The sequence below is a fragment of the Triticum dicoccoides genome, chromosome 5A (genome assembly GCF_002162155.2).
Source record: "Triticum dicoccoides isolate Atlit2015 ecotype Zavitan chromosome 5A, WEW_v2.0, whole genome shotgun sequence".
NCBI lineage: Eukaryota > Viridiplantae > Streptophyta > Magnoliopsida > Poales > Poaceae > Triticum > Triticum dicoccoides.
In genome coordinates this window covers 200461633-200473538 of record NC_041388.1, presented here as the reverse complement: position 1 = coordinate 200473538, position 11906 = coordinate 200461633, and the positions used below count along the sequence as shown (strand labels likewise).

The 11906-nt window shown below is 43.0% G+C and overlaps 1 protein-coding gene across 1 annotated transcript in view; it reads left to right on the top strand.

Moving 5' to 3' along the window:
* The window catches only part of LOC119300707 (lysine-specific demethylase JMJ705-like), a 17401-nt gene extending 9005 nt beyond the window's left edge, over nt 1-8396 (top strand). The window contains exons 2-7 of the mRNA XM_037577610.1: nt 1843-1921; nt 2015-2082; nt 2753-2903; nt 3214-3896; nt 4368-4973; nt 6106-8396. Coding sequence (XP_037433507.1) covers nt 1843-1921; nt 2015-2082; nt 2753-2903; nt 3214-3896; nt 4368-4973; nt 6106-8108 — 3590 coding nt within the window. The 3' untranslated portion in view covers nt 8109-8396. The remainder of the gene's footprint in view (nt 1-1842; nt 1922-2014; nt 2083-2752; nt 2904-3213; nt 3897-4367; nt 4974-6105) is intronic.
* Nucleotides 8397-11906: the final 3510 nt, after the last annotated feature.

Sequence of the window (11906 nt, the reverse complement as noted above, 5' to 3'; positions counted from 1 at the left end):
ATTCCTTTTCCACACACACACACACACGCGCGCATAACCAAGAGAAGGAGAGAGCTAGCTCTTCTTCCTCCTCCCCTCAAACAGCTCCAGGAGCGCCTTGTATTCACGTTGTGAGATCCATCGAGTAGATCCAGCAGGACTAGGGGTTTTACATCCCCCGGAGGGCCCCGAACCTGGGTACATCGCGAGTCCCTCTCCGCTTGTCCCCGATCTCGCATCCGGAACCACCCTCCGACGTCCTCTGGCCCCAACCACGTTCGATAAGCCTACCCATGGCATTTGCCGTGAGAACACCACGACAAGATGAAACTCCTATCTTGCCAAAAGGAGGGCAAGATAAAAACATGGACCAACTAAGACAACTCATGCCAACAAAACTGCTCTAAACACTCGGGAGCCTATCACTGGCACGCCGTCCAAACTGGGACGTAAACTACTTGGTAATCCACTCGAGCTTCTTTGCATCAAGCTCCATCAGCACCTTGTGCCGGGCCTTGTGTAATAACGTCCATAACAACAGCCAATTGGTACATGAGATTAGACAAAAGCACCGCTGCTGCCCCAACTAGAATAAGAGACCTTAAAGATTTATCAACCCCCCTTTAGCCAGGACCCAAAAATATGTGAAATAGTATGGGGCGGGGTGATATTAAAGGCTAAATACACAGCTTGCCATGCAATACGTGCTAGACAACAATCAAAAAAGAGATTTTGAATGGTTTCTTCATAACGGAAGCTACAACGAGTATCCCCTTGCCACATTCGTTTTACTAGATTATCCTTAGTATAACTTCTCGGTAGAGGAACCAAAGGAAAACTTTTATCTTCAACGGTATTTTTTTTTAAAAGGCAACCCGGTGCACATAGCTCCCGCTTGTGCAGGGTCTGGGGAAGGGTCCGACCACTTTGGGTCTATAGTACGCAGCCTTTCCTACATTTCTGCAAGAGGCTGTTTCCAGGACTTGAACCCGTGACCTCATGGTCACAAGGCAACAACTTTACCGCTGCACCAAGGCTCCCCTTCATCAACGGTAATTTAAGACGCCACAATCTTCTCAACTTAAACTTGACCTTGTATACATCGAGTGCACAGAAACAGGGCAGAAGTGTGAAGATCCCATTTAAATAGGTCCTGGTCTGTAGTAAGCTGCACATTAGGACAATCTCATTTCTGTCCACCAAATGCTGACGAATGACGCAATGAGAGCCGTACGAAAGTCAGACCTGTGAGTTCTCTACTCCAATAATCGCAGGAACAGTGGCATCCCTGTGACGGACGATATTAAATGACTTGGGCTACAAAACCGGAAGAGGCTTATCCCCAATGCATTTATCCTCCCGGAATCTAATTGATTCATCATTACCTAGAGAAAAAAGATCCAGATTGAAGAAAAGTATCTTTAACCTTCATGAGACCCTTCCAAAAGTGGGAGTCCGTTTGCTTGGCTTTAACTGCCATGAGTGAGTGGATTCTACCCCAAATATTTATTACATAAGAGTGACTGCCACACTCCGTCCTTGGTTAGCAGCTTAAATAGTCACTTACTTAGAAGGCACCTATTTTTGACTTCTAGATGGGTGCCGAGGCCACCCTGGTCTTTAGGAGTACACAAAATCTCCCCACCATGTTAAATGATACTTTCTCTTATGTTGATCCGGTTGCCAAAAGAATCAGGAGCGATAATAATCTAACCTCATGCGAACCCCCTTGGGTATCTCCAAAAAGGACACCATGAAGATGGTGAGGTTGCTCAGCACAGAATTAATCAAAACCAAGTGCTCATTGTAGGGAAGAATCTGTATATTATAACTTGCTAATGGGCCTTATGTTACTGCATGCAGTGGCCTTCCAAACTTTAAATCAGAAGACAACCGTCTTGTCCCCTGAAGTGCTACTTTCTGTGGGAGTTCCTTGCTGCAGGTACGGGGACATGGTTTAACATTCTTGTTTGTGATATTCTCTTGGTCATTATTTGAGCATTGGGCACTATTGATAGATACTTCTCCAAAGCAGATTGGTTCAGAACCCTGGAGAATTTGTTATCACCTTCCCTGGAGCTTATCATTGTGGTTTTAGCCATGGTAGGCCATCAATCATGTCTGTATACATTGAGTGCATTTCTATAAGTTATCTGTTTGCTCCTGCATGTGTGGATCTACTCCACTAATTATTGTAAAGAAGTGTTCTCAGATACTTATAAATGGAATTTTGAAAAGCTACTTTCAGTAGGTGTTCTTATGATTTTATTCAACTTTGTTCGTCAGTCAGATGCTGCAGTAATAGTATATATTGTTATTACTGATTTAGATGACAACCATTCGTTATAGCCGTTATTCTACACCTGTGATGAAATGTTTCAATTTATAGCTTCTTTTAGAGTTATCAACAGTGGCCTTGCACTCACTTGAAATAACTTTACTGGTGATTATTTCATGATAATTGACCATGATGTTTGCATCCGTAGAAGAATCTGAAAGAGTTAACTGCTGTAGACGGTAGACCTAGTTTCTTGTAATAACACAGTCCCAAATTGTTGGAAGAGGGATGGCAGTTTTGACTGGTCAGGGTTTGTAATTTCATTTGCGGATGTGGATCACATGTATTCATTTTTCCGACTACCAAATCACTGCTACATTTAAAGTTTGGCATTTAATATGTGTCTTCTGAAGAGTTATGAATACTAATTATTGTAAAGGATTTTGACCCCTATGATTGAAACAATGAATTTATTTAACTATTTCATTTTCACAGGATTTAATTGTGGGGAAGCAACAAATATTGCCACTCCTCTCTGGTTGCAGGTGGCCAAAGAAGCTGCAATCCGGAGGGCTTCAACTAATTGTGGTCCAATGATTTCTCATTATCAGCTGCTTTACGAGCTTGCATTGTCATTAAGTCAAAGGTGTGCTGCAACGAATACAAATATCATTCTTTTTTGTCATAGAATTTTTTGTTTATGCAAGAATACTGAACTGATGCATTCTCTTTATATCTTTTTAATTTAAGTTACACTGAAATAACTAGATATATTGTTGGAATTCAAACGACTTATGATGGATGCATTACAGTTTCATCTGATTAAACTAGTCTATTCAGTTATGACACAGCCTCCTCTTCAAAATGGACAGTGAATGTGAATTATCTTTGCGATAATTTTGTAGAGTTATTTTATGCAGTTGGTTATATTTTGGAAAATTATTTGCTTTTTATAGGGAACCTAAGGATTTCCATACTCTTCCAAGAAGCTCTCGATTAAGGGATAAGAAGAAGAAGGATGAAGGAGATACAATGGTGAAAGAAAAATTTGTTGGAAGTGTGATTGAAAATAACAATTTGCTTAGTATCCTTCTGGATAAGAGTTCTTGTATAATTGTTCCTGAGACTCCATTTCCTCCTACATCCTTTCCTACGATGATGGAACCTGAACTCACTGTTAAACAAAGTTTGACGGGTGGTCACTGTAGTATTAGTCAGCAAGCAGTGCACAATATGTCTGTTGATGTGGCACTAGACAAAAGTATAGTAGTAGAGAACATGAGTCACTCTCAGTCAGTTACTGAAGCATCTTTATCTGCATACAACAGAAGAAAGCTTTATGAAACAAAATATGGTGAACTTGGCACTGCTGCCTTCTGTTTATCACCATCCAAGTTGCAGAGTGGAGTAACTGATAAAGATAAGAGAGGTGGGCTCTTAGATCAGGGGCGGTTGCCGTGCGTTCAGTGTGGCATATTAAGCTTTGCTTGTGTTGCCATCATTCAACCTAGAGAAGCGGCTGTCCAGTTTGTGTTGTCTAGAGAGGGCATCTCATCGAGTGCAAAACCGGGAGAAGTTAGTGAATCAGATGGTATCTCAAATTGGATAACCAACAATATTGAGATGGTTCCTCAACAAGGTTAGTGCGACTTGATCTTTTACCCCTACACAATCTCATGTGCATAACAATCACTTTTACCCCATATCATTTTCCCCCCCTCCATCGTGTCATTTCTAAATATTGTACTGGTTATGGTATTGTTTTTTTTTGATCCAGCACATATCATCTTAATCATCTTTCTGATTTTGATCAAATTGGAGCTAAAAACATAAATAGCGTTGCATTCAAAGTAGCGTTTTTGCACTATGAGAAGTGATCGATCTGCTAAAGTTTTCTTGTAATCATAATATCAAACAATGAATGTTATGTTTTCAAATTTTTATATTTGTATGTGAAAGGTGCAAGTGATAAAAATCATCAGTGCTTCTTTTTTAGTTCCTGATTTCCTACAGCTGAATGGAACTAAAGGATAAGAACTATTATGATGAAGTGTGTTTCATTTTGCATACCTGGAAGACTTGATATAAATATCATGTCTGTTTTCAACAGGACAAGCTTCGGAAGCACTTACCGTAAGTTTAGCCCATGTATCTGATCGGTGTGGACAACTATACAGCAGGAACAATAATGGATCAACCTCTGCTCTAGGGCTTCTAGCTTCTACTTACGGATCATCAGACTCTGAGGAGGAATCAAACCAAGGCAAAAATAATCAGTTATTGGAAACATCAGTTAGCTTCTCAAGTACAGTTCAGCGTCAAAGATCAAATTCGCACTTGTATGAAGAGTGTTGTGAAGCCAAAACCACAACTTCTTTGCTGAAATCTATAGAGGATAATAGTACGACAATAACTCGATGTGGTAGGGACACAGATATCAATCATTTAGCAAAGCTGAGGGAGCAAGGAACAACCTATGATCAGTGTTCTGTCTACGTTGATTTGGCTAATGATCTAACCATATCAGGTGTAAAAGCCTATTCAGATACTCATGTAACCACAGCTAAGTCCTCAATTGAACCAGATGTGTTGACCCAGCTCAAGTACAACAATGATTCTTGCAGAATGCATGTATTTTGTCTAGAACATGCTTTGGGGACATGGACACAACTTCAAAAAATTGGTGGTGCTAATGTTATGCTCTTGTGTCATCCGGGTATTAACACTGTTCCATAATCTCTTGAGTCCTGAGTTTGTCCTTCACTATGCTATCTTAAACAAAAGTCCAATTTTGAATCTATTGCAGAAGTTCAGTTTTCAACCTTGGAACCTGAAATCGGTTGTTTTAGTATTGAAATGCTGAACCAGTTTTATATTTCACAGCTAGAAATAACCAATTTTTTTAGAGTTTAAGGTTGAAAACTGATTTTCTGTGATGGTTCCGGGTTGAAAAGTGGACTCTTTTCTTTATCTTTAGATATTGGGCTTGTACAATAGGATTTTACACTTCAAATATTTTCTTGTTTGACTGTTTTGTGTACTGTGTATGCACCTTATTGGTGATTATAGATTTGAGACTATCAGTCAGATGGTAAACTAGGCATGAAATGTGGGGAGATTCAACCTTAGAATTTATTCAAATAGACTGACACCCTTGACGTTGAGCATGTTATTTGAGCAACTACAATATTTGGTTTCCTTTCTATATTCCCAAAATATATATTCATATTCATTGCAATTTTCTTGGGGATATCTCTGAATTAGTATGCGGGTATGCTGAAAGGGATAAAGTATACGGTTTTTATTAAGTGAATAAAGTGTGAGCTTTTTTTTAGTATGGAATAGTCATATGATTCCATAATCCTAGGAGTGCCTTCCTGCTCCTCATATCCAACATGTTTGTGTTATACCCTTAATATCATTTTAAATATACTTAAGTAGTACAGGATACTCCAAAGAGAAACTTGATGGATTTTCCTTTTTGGTCCATATTTTTAGCACAATTGCTATACATACTCTGTTGTATGGAGAAGGGCATATAGTAACAAAGAGCTTCAGTTACATATTTTTCATCAAATTCAGTATGGGGTATACTATATTCTCAACAACACTTCAATATTGCTATGAAGGTGCAAGGAGAGTGCTTCAAAAGCTTCAGAGCTTTCGTAGGCACTGTCCTTGTTTTCTTTCTGGAAATATAGGCTATATGTATACTGTTAGAAGAGCTAATTTTTTAGCAATCTTTGTAATATTATTGCTAGAGTCAACAGTGTTTTTAGTGGACGTCAATCATGTATTCCATGTAAAATGAAGTTGTTCTTGATTAGTGATTTACGTTGCATTTTCAGAATATCCTAGAGCAGAGTCAGCAGCAAAATTCATAGCAGAAGAACTTGGTTTGAAGCCTGATTGGAAAGATGTAGCTTTTGAAGAAGCAACTGATGATGACATCAGAAGAATTCAGTTGGCTTTGCATGATGAAGATGCTGAACCTGCAAGCAATGACTGGGCAGTTAAAATGGGTATCAATATATACTACAGTGCAAAACAGAGCAAATCCCCGCTTTACAGCAAGCAGATACCATACAATTCCATCATTTACGAGGCATTTGGCCAAGAAAACCCAGACAATTTGACAGATTATGGACGGCAAAGATCAGGCGTGACAAAGAAAAGAGTGGCTGGATGTTGGTGCGGGAAAGTTTGGATGTCAAACCAAGTCCATCCCTTTTTAGTTCGTGAGCATGAAGAACACAATCGTGCCATAGTTTGCAGCAAAGTGATGCTTGGTGCTAATTACCATGAGATAGTATACGATGAACCATCGCTTACATGTAATACAATGGTTAACTGTAGCCCATCAAAAAGGATATCCAGAAGGAAAGGAAGGGACTCTATTGAAAAATCTGGAGCCAGAAAGAAGAGATGCTCCGCCAATGATGAAGCCACTTTACATTGCAGTAGCCTTGGGATGAACTCTAAAACCATCAGCGATCAGCCTAGAAACTTCGATGATCATGACAAACATGAAGGAGGTAAAATTACAGAAGCACCAAGCACTCAGCAATATCAACAATATACCTTGCAAAGCATGAACATGAAGTCAAGTTCTAACAAGCCAAAGGATGATAAAGGAAACCGCAATTTTCTTGACCTTTATGATGAAGCTAATGACGTGGACTGCTGGTTTAACATAGATTCTGGAGATAATGCTGCAATACGACACTTGGAAGACAGTCGACAACAAGAACTTGGTACTGTGAAAGCTAAATCTCCAGGTAAATTGCAAGGTAATATGAGAAAATCGAGCAAGTGCAAGGCGAGAGATGATTCTCTGAATGGAGACAAGAAAGTGCAAAAGATGAATAAGAAATCAATTTCTAGGAAGCAAAAGGACGTCGAGATAAATACACAGTTTCGAGAAGAATACGATGAAGATAACAACTGGGAGGAAGTTCCAGAAGGAAAAGATCATGATGTGAAAGTGGAATCTAGAGCCAAAACACGAAGTGGTGAGGATAATAAAAGAAACAACAACTCCCATGAACTACATGATGAAGATAATGATATGGATTGCTGGCATGACATACATGGCCGAGATAATGCCACAATGGGAAACTTGGATAACAGTCCAGTACAAAGACTTGAGGCTGCGGAAGTGAAATCTGGTGGTAAATTGCATTGCTGTAAGAGAAAATCCAGCAAGGGCAAGGCAAAGGATGATTACTCATATGGAGATGAGAAATTGCAAATGCTGAACATAGAATCAATCTCTAGGAAGCAAAAGAGTGATAGCCAGTTTGATGAAGGTTGCGACAGAGATAACGCTTTGGACTCTTTGCTTAATGATGTGGATGAAGCCGCACGAGAGAACTGTTATGAAGTTCGGGAAGAAGAAATGGATGGCATGGAAGTGAAGCCTAGAGGGAAGATGCAAACTGGTAAGAGAAAAACCAGCAGATGTCAAGCGGGTGATAAAGCAGCTAAATTTCCTTGTGATATAGAAGGGTGTGACATGAGCTTCAGCTCACAGCAGGATTTGTTGTTGCACAAGCGTGATATTTGTCCTGTTAAAGGATGCAAGAAAAAGTTCTTCTGCCATAAATACCTGCTCCAGCACCGCAAAGTGCACATGGATGAAAGGCCACTCAACTGTGAATGGAAGGGCTGCAAGAAGACATTCAAGTGGCCATGGGCTAGGACAGAACACATGAGGGTCCATACGGGGGTGCGACCTTATGAATGCATGGTACCTGGCTGTGGTCAGACATTCAGATTTGTGTCGGATTTCAGCCGCCACAAGAGAAAGACTGGCCATTCCAGTGGTAAGAAAAATAAGGAGAGTACATAACTTCTAATCCCTGTGCAGGAGTACAGGTTCTTTCTCTGAAGGGTATGCTGATTGAATAACTGCATCAGATTCCACTTGTCGTTGGATTAACCTGCATTAGGAGTCTAATTCATTCCATTGTTTACTGACTCCGCATAATGAGTCAATTTTTCCAGTGCCTTGGGTCCAACTGGCCTGTTGTTGACTGGGGTTATTCCAAGTCAATTGTATGTGCTTTAGTTTATCGCCAACGCTTGGGGAAGTTCCTTTTGTCTTCATGGTTAAATTGACATACTTATCTTGCTGTCTGGTGGCATTCTGTTAGTTGTTCGTTGTTATTTTCCTATTTATTATTACAAATTGCAGCGTAGGTATAATAATGTGCACGCTTATTACTATGCTACATCTTTGTTTTTTCTTTTTCAAAATATTGTCAGATTTTTTTTGAACTGGGCATTACCCCTTTTCATTACTTCGACATAACGGAAATACAGACATGTCCAGGGAATGAAACGGAAAAGAGGAAAGCGGGTCAAGCATCGCCGGGAAACCCACCATAAGCACTCGCCATCAAGATTACTCACTATGGGATGAAAACCCGACGACACTATATAATCCACGACCCAAACGAGCAAAACCACCGCCATCAAGATTACTCACTATGGGATGAAAACCCGACGACACTATATAATCCACGACCCAAACGAGCAAAACCACCGTCTAAAGTTAGGCCACAAAAGCCACACAGCTCGTAAACAGAGCAACATGCCCCAATCACCCTCGCGCAGGAGGTAAAACACCAACAGGATCGATGACTCCCTACTCAGCAGGCTTCCTCGTCCTGATAAGCTGTAGCGCAGATCCTCATCAAATGAGACGCATTATCCTTCAGCAGAGACGCATTATCCTTCAGCAGTTCTCCTCTAGTTCTGAGCGCCGCTGCGTCCTCCTGCTTCATCAAAAAAAAGGGGCAACCTGGTGCATGTAGCTCCCGCTTGCGCAGGGTCCAGGGAAGGGTCCAACTACTTTGGGTCTATAGTACGCAGCCTTTCCCTACATTTCTGTAAGAGGCTGTTTCCAGGAACCCATGACCTCATGGTCACAAGGCAGCAGCTTTACCACTGCGCCAAGGCTCACCTTCATCATACCTGCCAAATAACATAAAAGAGCACACGCAGAGAAGATGCATTTAAAGGGAGATTTGAGAGGAATATGTTCGAAAGTAACTCTGTTATGACAAGTCCAAATAGCCCAGCATATGGCTGCAATGCTGGCTGTATAAAAGATGTCCTCCTCAGGGAAAAACACATGGGACCACACATACGCCTGCCACAAATTGTTAGGACATAGCTCAGTACCAAACATGCACCCCACAACTCTCTAGGTAGTCAGTCTCCCTCTCCCCACAGAACGAGCACTTGAGTTCCCCTTTCCACCCTTGATGCTTCATGACATCTCTGGTCAGCACCGCATCCTGCGATAACTGCCACATGAAAATTTAAATTTCCAAAGGAATACGAGCTTTCCAGATAACTGCCACATGAAAATTTAAATTTCCAAAGGAATACGAGCTTTTCAAATCCACCGGTAATTGCATCCGGAGACATCCCTTTCAAGGCAGGAATACATAGCTTTGGTCCTAAAGTAAGGTTTAGGACCCAACCCCCATTTAATGCTATCATTATCTGTAGAAACACAGGAGCTCCTAACACTCAAGGCCATTTTTTGCCATTGCTCACTGAGCTCATAAGTCAGTCTCATTCGAAAGAAGGAAACATGATCAACTTCCAAATAATCTTTCACAAAACAATCAGGATAATTGCAAATGGCAAAAAGTCAGGGGAATTGATCAGCAAAAGGTGCTTGATCACCAACAGGGTGTGACGCCCCAAGACCGGAGCTGCAGATGCATTCTAGGGTTTCCGGATTTCGTTGTGTGTTTTGTTTCGTCTGTTGCATTCATCTTTGCATTGTGTGCATTGCATCATGTCATCATGCCATCATGCCATCATGTCATTTCTTTTCTTAACTCAACTAAATAAACCGTATGGATCTTCGATCCATTTAAACCGAGGGAAGAGTGACTTCTCTTTATAACATTATCCTCCTAATATTTATGGAGCTATATTAAATATTCCAATAATTTTGGATTCACCCATAAACACACTTGCAAATATTCCCCATGACTTTTCTGCTTCGATTTTGGTCCTCAAACTTTGCCCATATCTTCTTTCATCGCTTTCCCGATCTCCACAAAAATTCCGAACATTTTTGGACTCTCCAAAAATGTTTTTCTAATTCAAACTTATTTGAATCACATCCAAATGTGTTTGAATGCAATCCTTTCAAGCGGTGCCAAATGCATTTTTCTCGGAACAAACTCATTTTTATGAGTCCGGGAAATTTAACCTCATGCCCAAATTCTTCCTCTAACCTTCCCTTCTATCTTTTCCTTTCTCTTAATTTCTCTGTTTAAAAAAAGGAAATAGGGGAGAGGGAGAAGAGAGTCCAGCCCAGCTGGGCCTCTAACCGGCCCAACCTTCCCCTCAACCAGCTAGGCCTCCTGCCTGCACCTAGGCCCATTTGCCCCTTGGCCCAGCTGCGCCCCCACCTAATACTAACCCTAGCCCGATCCCATCTCACTCCCTCGTCTCCCTCCGCCGCCACGAGACCATCGCCTCGCACCTCTGGCGTTCGTTCGATCCCATCTCCTTCGTCTCCTTCCCTCCAACCCCGCAGCCCCAGAACCACTCGATCCCTTCTCCCTCCCTCGCAGCATGCGCGCACCTCCAGTCCGCGTCGCCGCCTCCACCGCGAGACCCCCGCGCCCAACCTCCTCCTTGCTGCCCTTGGTGCCGCACCACCGGACCTCCCCGTCGCCCTTGTCGTCGACCAGCGCGCCCCTGCCTTCCTCAACCTCCTCCGAGTGCCGCCATGCCTCCCCTACAGCTACTCCGGCGAGCTCCAGGCAGCTACCCCGCACGCGTGGACCCTCATCTGCCGTGTCGTGCCCCTTCCTCGAGCTCCACCCCGCCGTCCTGCTGCACCGCGTCGCCGGACTGCCGCCGCCTCGCCGTTCCCCGCCAAGTTCCACGAGTTGTCGACGGAATCATCAAGTTCCTTGCTGCCATGGATGCGAGTTCCTCTGCTTACCCTTCGTGCTCCATCCTCTGCCGTGCCCCATGGCTCGTCCGCAGCGTCGCGCGTGCCGGCCTTTCCCATGCCAGGCCACCATTGTTGCCTCCGTTCCCAGCCGCCAGCGTCCCTACATCCATCCAGCCGTTCGTGTTGCTGCCGCTGGACACCAAGACCGAGGGCTCTTTAGCTGTTGCACGCTTGCAGTGCCTCCTCCCGAGTAGGAGCAGCTTGAACCGATGCCTCCGTGAAGCCCGAGTGGGAATGGTTGTGTGCGCCGGTTACGCCAAGACCCGGACCGACAAGTACCACGACATCCGTCGATTGCCAAGTACCCCTACGCGTGGATACGCCAAGTTCCTCTTCGACCGATGCAAGTTCCGCTACCGTCGACAAAACCCGAGACGAAGTACCCCGACGGAGATCGGCAAGTCACAAGATTGTCCTGGATATCGTCAAGTACCACGACGGCCCTCGAAGAGTTCGGATTCGACAAGTTTGACTATGGAACGGGAACCACTACCACTACCGCCGTCTTCGGAATCGCTAAGAACGTCAAGTTCCTCCACGACGCCTGACGCCTAAAACGATCACCAAACCGGAAATAACGCCAAGTACCAGGACGACGAGGACCGCCAAGTTCGTCTTCCGCCGTCTCCGAAATCGTCAAGTACCGCTATGAGA